The 19029-nt window shown below is 37.8% G+C and overlaps 1 protein-coding gene across 8 annotated transcripts in view; it reads right to left on the reverse strand.

Moving 5' to 3' along the window:
- FTO (FTO alpha-ketoglutarate dependent dioxygenase) overlaps positions 1–19029 on the reverse strand; it is a 234821-nt gene that overhangs the window by 182490 nt on the left and 33302 nt on the right. For 7 of the 8 annotated variants that reach the window (XM_032121613.1, XM_032121609.1, XM_032121610.1 and 4 more), the window contains exons 2-3: positions 11580–11657; positions 6022–6679 (exon numbers count right to left, since the gene is read on the reverse strand). In XM_032121613.1, coding sequence (XP_031977504.1) covers positions 6022–6679; positions 11580–11657 — 736 coding nt within the window. Of the gene's footprint in view, positions 1–6021; positions 6680–8008; positions 8132–11579; positions 11659–19029 lie in introns of those variants that run through there. The other variant, XM_032121617.1, reaches the window with a different exon arrangement.

Here is a 19029-nt window from a genome sequence, read left to right on the forward strand (position 1 = left end):
AGCACTTCTCTCCTTTTATCCAGCTCACACAAGGGATAACAGAACATGGGATGTTAGTCAGTGTTGCAGTTCTTGAAAAGTCTTTCTCTTATGCTTAAGGAAGAAAAGGTTTTCCTTCAGTTGCACGTGGTTCCCAAACTGCCACCAACAGCCCACCCGCCCGGAAACAAACAGTCTGCTGTGTGTAGAACATCTCTCCCATGAAGAATTTCACAGTTCTTTCATACTACAAAACATGGGCCATCACATGGGGTTATTCATCTTTTTAAGGATAAGTTCTTTTGGCCTGCACACAGAGGCTTTTCTTCGCCACAAGTCTCTAACAGCCTCTTACTACTTCTATATAGCCTGGCATAGGCATTCTTCACAATCTTCACAGGCACACGAGGATACTCCATCCCCCCATGTTCTTTCATTGGATTAAAGAGACAAACAGTTTGTGGTATTACGGTTTCTTACCACGGCATGCAAGAAGGTTTCTTTTAAGCTGCGCGCCAGAATCGCGGCACCGCCCTCTTCTCTCCTGTCGCCATTTCCAGCTCCGTCCCACGTGACTCACTTCTCTTTCTCTGACTCTGAAACCGCCATGTTGAAGGGTGTTCTTGTTCGGGCTTGACGGTGGGGAAAGCCTCGCTCCCTCTGTGCTGCTGGCTGCACGGTGTCCTCTTCAGTTCAGCACGAAGTGTGCTGGCTGCAGACAGGAGGCTCTGCCGGCTCCCGCTGGCTCCGCCGGCTCCGCATGGAGAGGAGAGGGACCCGCCTGTCCCCAGAAGCTGCGCTGGATGGGTTTAGCTGTGAGCAGTCCATGGCTGATTTTAGCTGCCTGCGGCTCTGGGACAGTCCCCCCCAGCGACCCAGGGTCCGTGCCGTGGTGCTGAGAAAGGGGGAAAGGGGCAGTGGCCCCGGCCCGGCCCAGCGGGGCCGGGAGGCTCGGAGCCCCCCCCCACCTTCCAGCAGGCGAGCTCCGACCAAAAGGGGAAGTCCCGCCTTTCTGTGCGGTTTAAATATGTAAATTGTGAGAAGCGTAATTGGTCTTAAAGACTGTCCATCAACTCAGGGTCAACCCAACACATTCCACCCCTCGCTTCTTAAAATTTACATATCCAAAAGTTACTTAAAATAGCAAAACCAGAGCTAAAAGAAAACAAATTCCATAAACCTCCACCCCTAGAATTTTTACCACTACTACAAAGCAAATTTCTTCTATTATTCTACTTAATGTTATAACTTTCTACTTGCTCTGCTTATTATTTTCTCCTAATTAATCTTCATCTCACAGCGCTCATTAATTGCCCGCATTCTCCACCATTGATGTAGCGGGTTGAGTTCGAAACCGGGCGGAAACACCAATTAAATGTAGTGGTTTTGATTCAAAATATCCATTATTTACTTATTTTTCTTCTGTGAGATAAGAATTAGGAGAAAAGCAAAGCAGGCACAAACCTTAAACAGTTGCAGTACAATGAAAGAGCTTTATTACTAACAGAATTAAAAGTAAAGAGAAAACAACAAAACAAAATTAAAGTAAATTCCCCCCCCCCCCCCCCTTTTCCAGCACTTCTCTCCTTTTATCCAGCTCACACAAGGGATAACAGAACATGGGATGTTAGTCAGTGTTGCAGTTCTTGAAAAGTCTTTCTCTTATGCTTAAGGAAGAAAAGGTTTTCCTTCAGTTGCACGTGGTTCCCAAACTGCCACCAACAGCCCACCCGCCCGGAAACAAACAGTCTGCTGTGTGTAGAACATCTCTCCCATGAAGAATTTCACAGTTCTTTCATACTACAAAACATGGGCCATCACATGGGGTTATTCATCTTTTTAAGGATAAGTTCTTTTGGCCTGCACACAGAGGCTTTTCTTCGCCACAAGTCTCTAACAGCCTCTTACTACTTCTATATAGCCTGGCATAGGCATTCTTCACAATCTTCACAGGCACACGAGGATACTCCATCCCCCCATGTTCTTTCATTGGATTAAAGAGACAAACAGTTTGTGGTATTACGGTTTCTTACCACGGCATGCAAGAAGGTTTCTTTTAAGCTGCGCGCCAGAATCGCGGCACCGCCCTCTTCTCTCCTGTCGCCATTTCCAGCTCCGTCCCACGTGACTCACTTCTCTTTCTCTGACTCTGAAACCGCCATGTTGAAGGGTGTTCTTGTTCGGGCTTGACGGTGGGGAAAGCCTCGCTCCCTCTGTGCTGCTGGCTGCACGGTGTCCTCTTCAGTTCAGCACGAAGTGTGCTGGCTGCAGACAGGAGGCTCTGCCGGCTCCCGCTGGCTCCGCCGGCTCCGCATGGAGAGGAGAGGGACCCGCCTGTCCCCAGAAGCTGCGCTGGATGGGTTTAGCTGTGAGCAGTCCATGGCTGATTTTAGCTGCCTGCGGCTCTGGGACAGTCCCCCCCAGCGACCCAGGGTCCGTGCCGTGGTGCTGAGAAAGGGGGAAAGGGGCAGTGGCCCCGGCCCGGCCCAGCGGGGCCGGGAGGCTCGGAGCCCCCCCCCACCTTCCAGCAGGCGAGCTCCGACCAAAAGGGGAAGTCCCGCCTTTCTGTGCGGTTTAAATATGTAAATTGTGAGAAGCGTAATTGGTCTTAAAGACTGTCCATCAACTCAGGGTCAACCCAACACACACTTCCATGCAGCATACACACTAATAGGAAACCTCTCAAACTTTTATGAGGCCCTATTCTCATCACTTGACAATCTACTCTTAACCTAATGTAATGTAAGTAAAAGCATCAAGCAAAATCTTTACCTTATTTTGTTGTTAGAAATGTACTTCATTTGAAGTTGCTTTGAAAGAGTTTTACACTGGAAACAAGAAAATAAACACTGATGCCAATTAGAATATCAGCTTGCTCCAATATCTTTATGTTGATGTCTAAATTTCTTTTCTGGCATATTGAAAACTGTTTCTACTCCAATTAATACTGATCAAAGTTTCAAACATGAAATTTTCATTATGGCATCAAACAATGAAAAAATAAACAAGAAAACAAGTTGTTTCAATTACAGTACTATGTGTTTTAATGCTATTTAATCCAATAAGTAGGTACAAAACAAATACTGATATAAAAATGTAAATGAAAGTAAAAAGAAAACCATATAAGCTGAGTTGTGCATCTCTAAACAGTCTGACAGAGCTGCCACAACTTGACTCCAAGGGCTCCTGCTGCTCAAAATCTGACAACCTGGGGATTCTGCATTTGCAGCAGGGTAGTTCAGCACCAGCCATGGAAGCCCGAGCTCCCACATGCTAAAGGCTGCCACAGATCCTCAGTGCTTGGAGCACCTCAGAGATTGGAGGAACTGCGAGCTGACAAAACAAACGTGCAAGACCTGGCAGAAAAGAGAATCAAGCCAGTTCCAGCAAATTTCAACGTGCTTAATTTCTGTTTGCATTTCCCACAGAATCACTGTTTTCTCCCAGGAAATTACTAATCCAGCATATCTACATCTTTTAAAGGAAAAATAGTTCCATAAAAAAAATTCTGATTACATCTACTCTCTTGATTATATATCCTGTAATGAGTCTGTGACAGTCTTTTTACACTACACTGAGAATTCAATGCTAATTCAATACTAAATGAATTAATGGAGTAAGTAATAATAAAAGTTATCAGCATAAAATTAAATATGTTTATGGAAAATAAGAGAAGTCAAGACATGATTCTACAAAGATATAAGAATATTCTTCAAAAAGATGTTGAGAACCTCATGTTTCAGAGTTATGGAGACCTGGCAAGGATATAGGAAATATTGAAAGTCTTTCTGAACTGCAGAAAACCATCAAAACATTGACATTATAGAGAACTGGAAATATAAACGTTGATGAGCTTATAACCACCAGCATTGGAAAGCTGTAAACAGAAAATCAGAAAAGCAAGAAGACAATCTATTTCTCTAAAATCAAATCCTCTTGGATGCCCTGGGTACAAAATGTTAACAAATATTTACTGTCACTTCAGTTACAAAACCATATTCCCAAGCTGTAAATAGGATTCATTTCCTCCAATTTATGAATAAGCAGGTCATTGCTTCAAGGATACACAATGACAACCACACCCTGAACACAGAGATGGGAGTGAACTGCTTGCACACAGAGCTGTACTGCAGGACATTTCTCCATGATGCTTCATAGCCATGTCAGGCACCTGAATCTCCCTCTAAAGCTCAAGAACCCAACTCGAGCAATGCAAAACCAGCAAAATTTTAAGTAGTGACTTTTAATTTTTTTTTTTTTTAATGTAAATGATAGATCAATCAATTTATTTACTAGAAAGATGCTGGTTTCTTTGTTTTCATGTCTATTTCCAAACCTTTCAGAAAAAAAATACAAACTTTTAATTGTAAGCATATTTATGAAAAAAGACCTTGTATTTGGCAAAAACATTAATTGTACATAGACATCAAAATAATTTTTAGTCTAAATATATAAAGTATTTCTGTCTACCCACATCAATCAAATCTTCTACAGAATTTGCAGTGGTTTTAAAATACCATAATTTTTACTTATTCAACTTGCTGAATAAAAGAAACAAAATCAACTCACAAGTTATGAATAAACATAGCAGCTTTCATTTTTGTTAATTTATAGCTCTCTGAACTTAAAGGGACTCACTTTCTTCCCCCTCCATAAGCAAACTTTATGTTAAAGAAAAAAGTTTTAAACATACTACAATAAATCCTCATACACAGTATTATTACTTCAAGTTCATGTTTAGGTTTCTTTAAGTTAAAATCCTACTGAAAAAATATTTCTCTACAGTACTACTGAAAAAAATCCCATCACATCTACTTGACACCATTGACAAATACAACATAAAGAAGTTCATGAAGAAAATTACACTTTTATCTGTCAGGAAATCTCTTCTACTCAGTTCGCTAAGCCAGTTGATGTTTTATATCGGGGAAAATATAAAGAATATGAATTCAGCTGTATATTAAGTAAAAAAGTGACCAAGAATTTCAAAACTAGTAACAAAGACAATAAGAGAATGCACATGGAAGTATAACCCATTATTTTTATATCACAGTCTTTAGTCAAAACCAACTGAAGTCAACATGAATTCTTCCCATGTTCTAAAGCAAACCTCACAGGATTTTTGGAAGAAAAAAAATCCCTTGTCAATTATGAAACAGAACGGAACATTTGCAAATTCAAGATCAACTGTCTAAATTCTAATCTTATGTTTGCAAAACTGAGAGTCATTTAAACAAAAATCCAAGCCTTTGTTCAAGCACTGTTAGGAACAAAACAAACAAAAAATCCTCATGTCTGCTCTTAAATAATGATAAAAATGGGACAGGTACTTTAAACTAAAAATGAAATATTTAATGACGACTCAACTGCACTTTTACCATCACCACCCCCAAAACACTGTACACAAGTGGTTTTAAAATAAGCAAGAGCCTGCAAAGTCTGTCAGACAACAGTTGTTTTATTGCAGTGTCCCCCCTTCCCAGCTAGGGAGATGTTGGCAACTCCTCCATAAAACACGCATTAACACTGCAGCATGCCTAGACAAAATGCATATACTTCTAAGTAAATACAGTGATACTTTTATCCAAAACCAACTGAAAATGATCTTTCCAAAGAAAAAAGAGTAGTAAAATCAGCATAAAGAAAAGCAAGTCTGTGTGTGATAAATAACACCATAAAAACGGTGATCTCAACTACAATGAAACATTTTACAGGATAGAAAACATGCACATGCATTAACCTGAGAAAGGTATTTGAAAGATTTTGATTTCCTGGCTCTTAGTCAGGGAGTTAATTATACCAATTTTTAAATCTACTTAGAGAACAACTGCTAAGCCAGCTGCAGTAAACACAGGCATTTTGTACAGGTTTTAGTGGAAATAAAGATAAGGCTTAAATACAAAAGGTACCACAATGCATTCAGAAGCATGTGACAAGTCTAGACCAGCATGCAGGTGTGCTTATGTACATACACACAAGGGAACAGAGGACAGCTTCAGGGATTTCAGATATTCTTGCGACTGTTCAAGTCCCAGCACTCACCTTCACAGCTGTAACTGTACACAGCCACCACTGACCTTTCCACCAGATTCTCGTCATGGTGCCAGCTCACTGCCATGTTCCCCATTCCAAAGTAAGGTTCTTGTTTCAAGTACAGCATTTGTAGTGGATCCATATAATTTAATAAAGTCAAGTTATAAGATGTTCTGTTCTTTAGACTCCTGTCATCCTCTGGTACACAAACACCACTTTGAACTTTTGAAACAGACCCTTGCTCTGTAAGAGAAGTAGCAAAACTTTGCTCCCTATCTATTACAGTAGTATCTTTAATTTCTTTGGTCTCAAACAAATTTTGTGCTTGTAATGCCTTGACTGCTTCAATATGCAAGTAGTCATTAAGTCTCATTAATGCTTTACAAGCATCATGTATTTGAGGATTGCAATATTTTATATTATAACCTTCAGTAGGCCAAGGAACTGTAAATAATCTTGTGTTCAAGTACTTGTAAGTGCATCCCGGGTTTCCAATTAAAATACGAGACACTGGAGTAAGAAAGTCTTTTCCTTTGATCCTTACAAGATCTTGGAAGAAACAGTTGTGTTCTCGCAAGGTCAGAAAGCTTTCTTGTACCATTTGATGGAGCTCTTCAGGTACCATATCAGATTTCCTGAAAATCAGCTTGGAATACTTGGTCTTCCACTAAAGAAGAAAAAAACCCAAACAACAAAAATAGGAAAATAATTATTCTTTTTACAGGAGTCAAGATATTTCAAGACAAGGCAAAGCTGTCAAGTTAACAAGCATGAGTCTAGAATGTGGTGAAGAAACAGATGCCAGCACTTGTTAATTTTTTCTCATATTTCAGTATATTGCACAAACTGTGGATATGTATCACTGGCTTCAGCCAGAGAGCATAAGCAGGGCAAATCTCCAAATAAATAAATAGGAAGACTCCAGAAGAACTCAGTAGAGCATATAACTCGTCTGATGAATCTGTAGATAATGCCGCCTTTAAGTATATAAACAATAGAATATCGAGCAGTAAGAAAGTGATTCTTCTTCTTGCAATGGTTGCAGAGACCATTCTGTTTCAATCTGATGTACAGAAATCTAGAGGGCTATGTAAACTCAAATAGTTTTATATAGCAATACTTTTCAGGGAAAAAATAACAACATCAAAACGTAAATTTTCAAAAAAATGCGCTGCTAACATTCTGGTCCTTTCTATTTTTACTTTCCTTAGTGTCTGCCAATCAGCTCTCCTGTTTTACATAAAAGCTCTCTTTTGATAACAGAAAATGTCCAGACTTATTTTCCTCCCCAGCTCCCTACCTGTAATATCCTTTTTTCCTCATATCCTCTTGTGACCACACCAGCTTTGGTATCAGCTGGAGTTCAGAATCCAGCCGTGTGTGGAGGCAACAACTCCCAGCAAGGTATAACACTGCTAATCAGCAGCTTCTTGCTTTGTATGCACAATAGCGGTTCCCACTCCAGGAAGGCTTGGATAATTTTATTTTGTTAATCTGGTTTTCTAAGGAAGTGAGTATCACATAATCACACTTTTTATTGGTTGCCTGTAAGTCTGTTTTAACTACTGCTGAGACTGTTTGGCAAACTGGAAAAAGGCTGGAGAATAAGTGCTTAAGAAGAGTGAGTTCTTATGTATTTCATTAAAATTAATAGATAAATAAAAGAAACAGATGCAAACTAGTGCCCCCAGTAAGGGAAGGGTGGTAATGTGAGCGTATCAGGTATCAATTAGCACTTGTGAAGCTCCCAAGCACTCACCACACCTATTTCCTTTTCTCCAAAAATTAATCACTAGTCTGGATAAAAGGTAGATACTGATGGTGGTGTGGGGACACATATTAAGGTAAACTGAAATCTGAAGGCATTAGGCAACGGGGCAAGAGCACATGGATGCACAAAACTGACCTGTCAAAACTTCTACTGGTCTAATAGCTTATGTTCAAAGTGCTTTTAAAGAGACAAATAAAAGTCACCATCACAAAGCACCACACTGACCTACAATCCATCTGTGAGCTCCTTCTGGTACAACTCAAACCCACTTTACTAGTACTATCTACTTCCAAGTCTCATTCAAACCCGTCTTTCAGGAAATTAATTTCAAAATCCAAAGGACGTGCCCTTAAAAAACACAAACCAGGCAGTTAGTATGCATTTTCCACTGCATGAAAACAGACTTTTGCATCGTAATGCACTGTTATCCTACAACACTGAAGAGCTGGCTTTATAGGATAATTTGTTTCTACTAAAAAGGGGAACATAAAAGGAAGTCTATTTTAAAAATAATGATTACACATAATAAATCTTGGTTTATCTATAAACCTCACCACCATTCCTTGTGAAATTTTTACAGTGAAGCTAACTCCTTTTCTTTATCCATTCTTATGGTTCCAAAAACTAGCTTCCTAGAGAGAGGAAAAAAAACCTGTAACAGTATCTACAGATAATAATTTCTGACAATTGTATTTACATGCTTAGCTTCAAACATCAAAGCTTCAAAAGAGTCCCAGATCTGTGTGAAGGTCTCTCTACAATCCCAGAACAGTGGATCCCAGCTCTCATTCAAAGAAATGAATTCAAACTTGATAAACTAAGTTCACCTGAGCTTGTCAAAAGCCTGAAATGATTCCTTTAGAGGTCCTGAACTGCCCCTTTTGTTTCTATCAGTGCTGCGTATGTCCAGCCTTTGAACAGTACAGTGAAAAAAATCCTTAAAAACAACACCTAGTGAAATCAGTAACTGTAAATGTAAGACTCTGCAGTCAGATGTGTAGGTACAAGCTGATGGGAATCATAAATATTCTTTCACAATCCTACTTAATAATGACAGAATATTATATATTGTGACATATAAAGATTATTACTTCATTATTTCTTTCATTATGCAAATGCCCTGTATGAAAGAAAGAGCACTAACAGATGCTATAGCAGTACTCCAGTATTTCTTTAAATAATTCTGTATACTGGACATAATCATACCACATTACATATGCTATTATGGTATATTTGAACAGTCACTAATACGATACATTTTTAAACCATTTATATGAAAATATAAATACAGTGAATTTCTGACATGAATCACACACACGAAATTCCTAACAATTATTAGAAACAGAAGGAGGGAAATAACAATATGACGTAAAGCAATTAAACGCCTGAAAACATGGACTAGAAAGGAAGAACACAGATTTTTACAAAAGTAACAACATTGTATTTCCCTCCTGAACTGCAGAGGTAATGCCTTGCACATTTAGTTGCCAGCCAAGTCAGAGGCATGTTACCTTTGGGTTGTGCTTTAAGATCACATGCTTAAGAACTATTTTATCATTAAGGTATCTCAAAAGAAATCAGGAAGTGGAAACAAATTTCCAACACATCACATGAAAACAGCCTGGTCTTCTTTAAATCCCCAGCCAGTGCCCGTGCTGTGCCCTCCATAAGGAAAGAATTACAGGATCAGAACACGGGGTGAGTGCTGGGATCACACCAGACACCTTGTTGTTTCAGGGGGATGGGGAAGGGCAGTAATCATGTACTCTGTGTTCTAACTCTGACAGCCAGTATTAAAGGTCAACCCACTGTTCACTCTGAAAGGAGTGGGTGCATTACAGGCAACTACAGGACAGAAAAAAAAAGCATGTTTGATGCTCAAATCATCTTGTGAATGTTACACACAAGACTTTAAATATGCTTTCACTTCTGATGGTGATACTCAACACAGAGAATCACCCTATGGACTCGTGTGACAGGATAAAGTTAGGAATCAGCAATAAGGACCCTTGATAAGCAAACTGCCATGTTCATCATGAAATGATAGTCTGCACTTCAAATATTTGGGAATTACTTTGCTACAGCCCTTTCTTGTTCAGTACTGGCTTTAAACACTACATTGTTTCAGCTCATGGCCTGGGGCCCATTTCCAAAACCCTTCATCAGGCAAAACACATTGAAAGAGGATGTCAGTGGAAGTTTTGCTTGTGATGGAATTTCTTACTTCTGTTCAGCCTGTACACTTCCATACCCGACAGGATATGGCAGATTTTTTTTGTTGCATCCTACCTAACTTTTCCAACATGTTCAAAGAATACTGTTTTGTAAGAGGTGGATCCTTCAAGGAGCAGAGCAGGTCTGTCCAGGAAAGACAGACTATAAAACTAAACTATATGTGATATTTTACTTTGCTGATTTGTTGTCTTCAAGCTCTCACCCTTCTTTGCCTCTCCAGCTGTAGTGCATTTAAACATCATGGAACTTTCAATTTCTACAGCTGTGATTCAAGTAACATTCCATAACCACCACAGAATTTAAAAGGTGTTTGTGATGCTTATGGTTATCATATATACTTAAAAATACCTAGTATGCACACAAACACTACATAAAAAGTATAATTCTATATTTGCAAAAAGAATTTATCTAAACTTAATTAAAGCTTGAACAGGTGTGATTTTACTGCTTATCTTGTTCCCATTGTCTTCTACATTTATGGGTTACTGACCCTGAGCAAAAGAGATGCCACTTGGGCAACCTTGACTCCACCTTCTCTTTTCACATCAACTCCACGGGAAGGTGAATTTACAAAGATGGGGAAAAAAAAAAAAGATGCTGGGCAAAGCAGCTCTTGGCAGCATCTGAGATAGAAGAGAACAAACAGGAGGGAATGTAACAGGACTAGGGAGGAGAAAAGACAGCTGCCTGATTCTTAAAAGGGGGAAGAGTTTCTTCATAAGCGTAAGTTTAAGACTGAAAGGAACGTATTTGGGCTTTTGTGTAAAGAAAGAAGAAAAAAGAAAATCCGTCTGTTTTGCTCTTATAAATTTTCCCAGCTCTTGTCCACTTGCCCATCTTTGAGCCATGTATCAACACAGGGCAGGCACCGCTCCTCTGTCGTGTAACGTGAGTATGTTCACTGGAGCTGTTCAAACACCCAGGTGATTTCCTACACCTTTTTGTCTTACCATGATCCAATTTGATCTGATTGAACCTACCCTGAGTTCTGTAGCTGATGTAGAAAGATCCAAGATGGATGCAGAAAACTTATTAATTCATTATATTCTTCCATACACTCACTTGGTTTACTATTCACGTGGCTACTGGGCCTGATCTTACTTTTGTTTGGTTTCATTTGAGGCATTCCAGTTTCCACAGTTTGTTTTGTAAGCAAAGTCTTAACAATTACTTGTTGTTGGAAAGTAGAATTAAGCCTAAGTTAATATTCCCCCTATTATACTAAAAGTGCTATAAAAGTCTCTTTACCACTCAGAAAACAATAAATTAAAAGAATGGTGACATGGATTTTGTTTCAACAAAGCATGAGATACTGTGATTAACTGTTATACATTACTGGTACTGAGGGTAAACACCTAAAAATAAAAGAAGTTCACTAAGTTCTCATTTGTGAATATCCTAGTTCTAGAGATCTTATTTCGCACACCTGGAAGTGCATTATCAGCCATCAGGATATCTTTTTTCATATCAGATTTCACAGTGTCTCTTCAAAGGAAGATTTATTTGTTGTTCAGTGCAAACAGCCATTTTAGTTTAAAACGAGTTAAAAGAAATACGTTACCAGCTGGTGGAAATCAGCATCGGCTGGTGTCAGATATGGAAGCCTATTCTCCCCAAGTTCTTCAAGAAGTTTCTTCTTCTGTTTTGGAGGGGTAAAATTGAAACAGAAAATTAGACTAAAAACCAAGATATAAACAGAGAAGTATAAAAGTATTTGTAGTAAAATGACAAAACCATGTGCAATTACTTCTCTTACTACCTTCAATTCTGGAAAATTAAACAATGAAAAACGAATTTTAAAAATCCATGGAACTTCTCCACTTACAAAGCAGTAATTCAATTTAGGTAGTTTTAGAGCACGTGAGTACTTTTACTCCTAAATTCTTTTTTAGATAATCAGTCCTTGTTACACTGATCAAAATTCATCTTGGCCTCATGTTCTTCAGACCCGTGCCTCCTTTATAATTACACATTAATTTCTTATTTCCTTTTCATTTTGTTTTTTACTTCAATTTGTGCATCCAATAGGTAAAAAGCTCATATTTCATCAAATGGCTCAATAACCCACTTCATTAAAATAATGAGCCCCAGTGTTGGGTGTACTCTAAAATATTTCCTGAAATGGTTTATGAAGGAAAAAGAAAGCACAGTGTACTGTACCCCAAAGCCCCCACAGCCTGACAATATTTAAAATGCCATCCTCAAGACCTTCTATCCCACAGACAGCCATAAATCTGGTTTGATGCTGGGAGTGCACAAAGAACCACCTGCCTGTAAACAGGTTTTCTCTGTCCCCTTGTTCTCTTAACTCCATTTTTACTTCTGGTTTAGACTAAGAGCATCTCCACCAATATTTAGTCAATGTGACCACTAATAAATTGCTAAGACAAAAGCCTGCTTTTTCTCCAAATTGTGTCTTTCAGGTTTTAATTAATCAAAATAGATTTTTTTGTGGCACTATATAGTTAATTGTGTTAATGATTTGCAAAGTGCAAGAGATGTGTGAAACATGCCATCAGAATTTTGGATTCAAACAATCCTGATCCCTGACAGGTCCATTCACACTTATCTACTCACAGACTAACTCAACGCTAACTCGGTATAAATACAGATTAACAACAGTGTAAAAATTATTGCAGTGGAAGTACTGGCCTAGAAAATTAATAAACTCCTTCCTCTACTTTCTTTTAGCTTGCAGGGATTACTTTTTACAAACTTTGATTATTAACAAATTTTGACTTACTTGCAAATCAAAGACCATAAAACTGTATATGCCATAATGCTTAAATATATAACAGGATTCAAGCTCTTATTTTTATTGCATACTTTCAACTACATAAACACTAGCACAAGAAACAACTCAAGTTGCAGCTCACTCAATATTTTTACGTTGTAAGAGAAAGACCAGATGGAAATGGAATACTGTTTTAAAAAGATTATTAAGGATATAATACAAAGGGAAACAGACTAAGTTAAAAAAAAGGTATGACTAACACTTTCATAAAACCAAGTTCAAAAGGAGGTCAAAACAGATCTTCCCTATTCTGGCACTACTATTTAAAAAAGGAAGAAAAAACATCCCATGTAGTATCTAATTCCTGGCTTATAACAAACATGTAAACAAGGAAAGCTGAACTCTGGAGTATAACTGAATTCTGTGACAATGAATTCCATTTATTCAAATTTAAGCATCAAGAAAGATGACAGAGGCTTAAAGTCAGGTGGAAGTGTAGAGGATTTTAAGGTTCATAGATCAGTCAAACTACAATAAGAGCAGGTGGCTCTCACTCATCTCCACACTCACAATGCGCTGAGCACCAATTCTTAACAAGCCTGAGAAGAGCAGCACTGACATTTCTGAACTAGTGGTGTAATTTCTCTATGTCCTCAGTTTTCTTTGGGGACAGGTTGTTGGTATGTTGACATGAAGTCATTGGTGAAACCCAGCAGACTGTAACTTCAGATTAAGTTGGCAGAAAATGACATGCTGATTTTCTGCATATTCTAAAACAATTACACTCCTCTATTACCAAAAGCTTGCCAGAACTTTATTACATGAAATTGCTGAAAACATTAGACTGGCTTTGTTATTTGTAAGATAAACCATATTAAACTGCAGAAAAAAAAAAAAAAAAAAGATATTTTAACATGGACTCACATCTGTGGGAAGAAAAAAAAAAAGTGGGAAGAAGAGAGATTCTGACAATTTCTTTGTCAAGTATCAGGCTCTTGGCAAAAAGCACATAACATTAAAATGCACTCTTGTGTATAGGTAGTAGTAGTTCACATTTGATTGTCAGATCTGGCTAAGTGCCGCTCTTCAGCTTGATGTGCAGACTAATACACACAGCTGGGTGGTATAACATGCTGCTCATCTCTTATGCAAGAAGCTGTCACACAGATGTCAAAAACATCAAGCTACTCACAAATACCTCCAAAAAGTAAAAAAAGAGAAAAACTCAGTATCTGGCTATACCAGCTGGCTGATGTGAAAGTCTAAGCACTGTTACATAAGCATTGTTTATTGGCTTTTCAAACACTTAAACCCCTAAATAAAAACTAAAAAATTGCCTCTATTTGAAGGTATCAGGCTTCTTAAAAAGCCTTTTTCTGAGTTTTACCTTTTAAAAGTTATCAACAGTGGAACAATTTATTCCAATACCAAGATTATATTTCTTCCATTTTAAAAAACAGTGTGATTTTTATACACACATTAGTGACGCCAATACATGAAAGACGATCTAAAGTGCACCATCCCTGTCACCATGCACTGTGCACTGCTTTAGAAACTTTGTTAAGTGCTCATCTTGGGCTTTCAGAAAGGCAAATACCTCTGCAAATACTCATTTTGTGGGCTGCTGTGAGTGTTTCTGGAGCTATTTTAACTGACTCTGCAATGAAGATCAGAAGCACAAATATCCAGTTTTAGAATGTGCAACGAACATCCTGCAGACATTAACAATCTCTGCTCATTTATTAATAATAAATAGGATTATTAATGAGACAGTTGTAAAATTCAGCAAGTGGAATATCAATAATTGGAATCTCTCAATCACTATACTAGTAATTATTTATTTTTCCTGGCAAGAGAAGTGGTGCATTGTATGTTACAGAGCAAGAGAAGTAACGGAAACACAACTAAGACACATCAAAAGTACAAGCCAAAATGCAGTTATGTTACACACGTTTTTCTATTTTCAAATTAAGTGATGTAAGGAAAAGATGGGACTCAATGACATTTTCTGACCAAGAAGCATGACAATATAAAAACTTTCACAGCTGACATTTTTCCCTGTGGGGTGTCAGTACCATTCTCAGAAGGTTTCATTTCTCTCTTAATTGTAAGACAGAAGTTCAATATCTAGGCTATAAAGGCTTATGAAGACTTTAGTGTTTCCAACAAAGAATTCCTACTTAGTTTCCTCATCAAGCAAGTCAGAAAACAATAGTTATTTTCCAATTTACAGATAATTTTCTTGGCTGAAACAATATACTATAAAAAACTAAATTTATTATAATCACACTGAAATATTACTGAAATTAGTTCTGACAACAAATTTAAGGCTGCAATGGCATAACGATTTCTAACACGTAAAACCACTGAAAACATTAAGCAAAAGTTTGGGTTTTTTTCCCCCAAGTACCTGGCATAAAATGTACTGAAGAATTCATTGAAGCAATTGCAATTGTTAACACAAGGAAGACTTAAATCCATGCAAAAAGGATTTTTTTTTTGCCTATCTCATATCTAGGTCTGACAAATGATCTTGCTGGGGCTAAAGGTGGGAACACCACACTGGTGGAGGTGAGGGTGCAAAAAGGTTTGTGTAGCTGCTCTGGAACATCATCTCCACTCCCAGATTACAACAGCCCCTTTGCCTCAACTCCTTTCATCAGAAGTTCTTAAAACATTGTCCATTTTTTCATCTCAAAAAGTTTTGCTAACTGCCTACTGCAGTTTTTACACTTTTGAGACTACTCGGTACCAGAACTAGTAACACACTTGAATTTTTTTGGTTTTAATGCAATCCAATATGTTTGCAGAAATTTCAGGGATAGATATTAAAAAAAGACCCACTATTCAAAGCATAAAAAAGTATCATCTCCTTCTCCAATACTGTTTTTCCCAATTGTCTTTCATTATCCAAAGGGTTATCAGCTTCAGAATGCCTGAGAATGCCTATTGTCATCACAGAAAGATCTGAATCACAGTTCAGATGCAAACCTTTGGTTTCTTAAAAATCTCTCCGTCCTATTACCTTTTTTACCCATATAAGAATGTCCATTAGGGCTTCTGTTTCCCTTTCATTCTTTTTTTTTAATCAACTGTAATAAAACATGGATTTCTTTCAAGTCCTGCATGAAACAAAGGACTAGTGCTCTGAAATACTTTAACAGTTTTATAAAGGAGGACGATTAAACATATAGCAAAAATTTTGTGACACAATACTAAGACCCCATCAAGAAAAAAGCCACCATTTTACAGGAATTTTCACAACGTTACCTCCTAACAGTCTTTCACATGTCAGGTTTTTTTTTTTTTTTAAATAAAATTGGGATAGTTTCTTAAGGAAGGAATGTGATTTTGAAGTTGACATTTGTTTAAACTACAAGGCCTTCCAAGTGTTAGCTATTAAAACTTCATAGCTACCAAGAACATTCAAGTGGCTCACTAAAACAAGTTATGTCAGAAATGAACATCAAGTAATAAAAAATGCATTCTAAATGTACCATTACAGCTTTTATTTCTCCATTATCACATATATTAGATTTCAGAATTTTTTTTTTCTTCAAATTATTTCTGTAAACTCTACTCATCAAAAGATCTTAAGGGACTGGCCAATTTTACAGCACCATTTACTGACATGAAAATGTTATATTGCCAGCCTACCCTTCATTACACTCAAGACTTACCAAAAACATTGTCTGTGCTACATTCTACAATACAGCCTCCCAAAAATACTGGTAGATATATGACCATACTGTACCACATTTGCATACTATAAACTGCCCTCCCCACCCCCCTAATATAAGTCAAAAACATTTTTATATTAAGGGAAAAACCATGCATTATTATTATTCTATGTAAACTCATATTAAAATTATCTACAACAGTCTAGCAGTATTTCCTGTCCCATATATTCACTTGCTACTTATACTACAATAAATTATACTTGTTATTTACTATAACCACAGTGAATCCTTTTCTTCCACTGAACAAATGGATCCAGCTACAGAAGTGACAAAATACAGTTCAAGTGACCTGGGCACGAAAAAAATTACGTAATGAACAATCCACTGCCACACAAAGACCTCAAGTCTAACACCAGCATCTGAGAGTAGCTGTCTCAAAGACTGTTTGATATTCTCTGCTGCAAAGGTACTGTTTGGCTTTGCTTACTAATTTCAACCTCTCTTACCCTTTCTCATAAATCACCAGGCCCAGGTTTTGGTTCACACACACACAGACCAGTCATGCATATGCACAACACACTCAACCGATGTAACTGAACTAAGAGTTAATTTATGCATTGAAGCAGCTTAGCAATGTGTGAAAAACGTCTGCTGCCAGTATCCCCTCTCTCCCCACCTTTAAGTGTTAAGGGCCCCTTAATTGTTGTTTTAACCTACAGGAACATTGTTCCTTTGGCCAGTGGCTGTTAATGGAACAGAACCGGCAATTTCCTTACCTAGCTGAGTGTGGATTTGTCACACATGGATTAGCACTGTAAGTCATAATAATTAAAATCTGAAGTAATAAATAGTTCAAACACAGACAATTTGGGCTGTCCCTAAGCCTCCTGCACATAATTGTGAATAAACTACTTCTTCTACCATCACTGCAAGCACTTTGATTCCATCATCCATGTCTTGTTCCCTCTTATCATCCATGCATCCTCTTGCAGCAGGTACCAGTTAGTAAGTGGGTCAGCTCTGTGTATTAGGTGAGAAGTAAGAACATTCAAATTTGTTTGAAAATGAACAAGCTTCATTAAGATCTCCAGTTCTTAGTTTCTTCTCATACATAGACACTCAAGATCACACGTGTACTTCAGAAAATACTTAAGACAGTGGATACTTTCAGTTCAATGTGGTTGTGAGTCACAATGAATAGCTAAGGGCACTGGAGCATTTCTGCATGCCATTCTTTGCACAGTTTCTAAAAAATAGCCAATAGTTTCTGAGAAACTAGATTTCTTAATCTAGCAATTCTTTACCAGTTTACCTCCAAAGAATCAGCAGACAGAAACCTTAGTGACTGTTACCAATTACTAATTCCGCATGATGTAGCAAAAACACCCCTACACAGCCAGTCCCAAGAAACCAAGGGGGTTTGACCAGCTGTGAAATACTAAGCAACGATATTTGACAGACAAAAGATTCAATAAAGACTAAAGACAGATAAAATAAAAACTATAACAAGGGCTAATATTGAAACAAGGATACATTAGGTGTTGCTGTTCATGTTCATCTCATGTTCTAATGACATAAAGATACTGATGGTTCCTAACTTCTATGGAAATCTATTACCAGGACACATGGCACTAGATCTCTGCAGCCTTAGGAGATGCATATTATGCTTAAGAACGGAAAATAATGCTGACATGGTGCTATTTCTCCCTGAATAACTCAAGGAAACAGAAAGAAACATTAAAGATCACCACATTATTTTGGGAAGTGCTGCATATCTGCAATGTGGAATTCTACAAACTCCACTGGGATTCAGTATCTAATTGATGTAGCAAAGTAAGAGCAAACACACTGACCAACAACCACAGAACAGAACAAGGACCTCCAGATTGAAACCCAAGGGCTGACACAGCTTCAAATGCAGATTCATAACCTTTGCAACAGGCTCATAACTTCTGCAGATACAGAAAAAGAACTTGCCAACACAAACTCTGGCAGGTCACACTAAAAGAGTTTTTCAGAACTACCAGCAAAATCAAAGATACAATTAATTTTCTTGCAGCTTTTCATCATTTCTAAAACAGCAAGCCTGGCAGGATTGCTGGTCTCTATATACATTGATGCGTAATGGTAGAAGCAATCCATGTGCAGTAAGAATACTTTAAAAAGGGGGGGAAAAAAAACTCTAAGTGTTAAAATATCACCCAGAAGATAAAGCAGTCAAAAGTAAAGTGAAAAGGATAAGAAAAAAATATAGATATTTCCTTAAATACTTCAGTTTAGCATCAAATGCAGCTTCTAACCTGCCCTTGATGACACTGCAGAAGATAGTGTTAATGTAGAAAGAGCAGGTCTTAAGTGCAAATGCATGTGCCATGCAATCGGCTACAAGGAAGATCAATAAGGAGCTAGAGCATTAAATTTCACATACTGTAACTGTCATGCCCATTACATAGTATTTGAACATCTTCGCAGGCCATTAAAAAATTGTTGATTCTTGGTATTTTTTACAGAACCAAATTATTTTCCAGAGATTTTATTAGCACAATAAGCACTACGAAAGTCTAAAAACACTTACAAACTTGGTGAAATCTGAAGAC

Source organism: Corvus moneduloides, chromosome 12 (genome assembly GCF_009650955.1).
Source record: "Corvus moneduloides isolate bCorMon1 chromosome 12, bCorMon1.pri, whole genome shotgun sequence".
Classification (NCBI taxonomy): domain Eukaryota; kingdom Metazoa; phylum Chordata; class Aves; order Passeriformes; family Corvidae; genus Corvus; species Corvus moneduloides.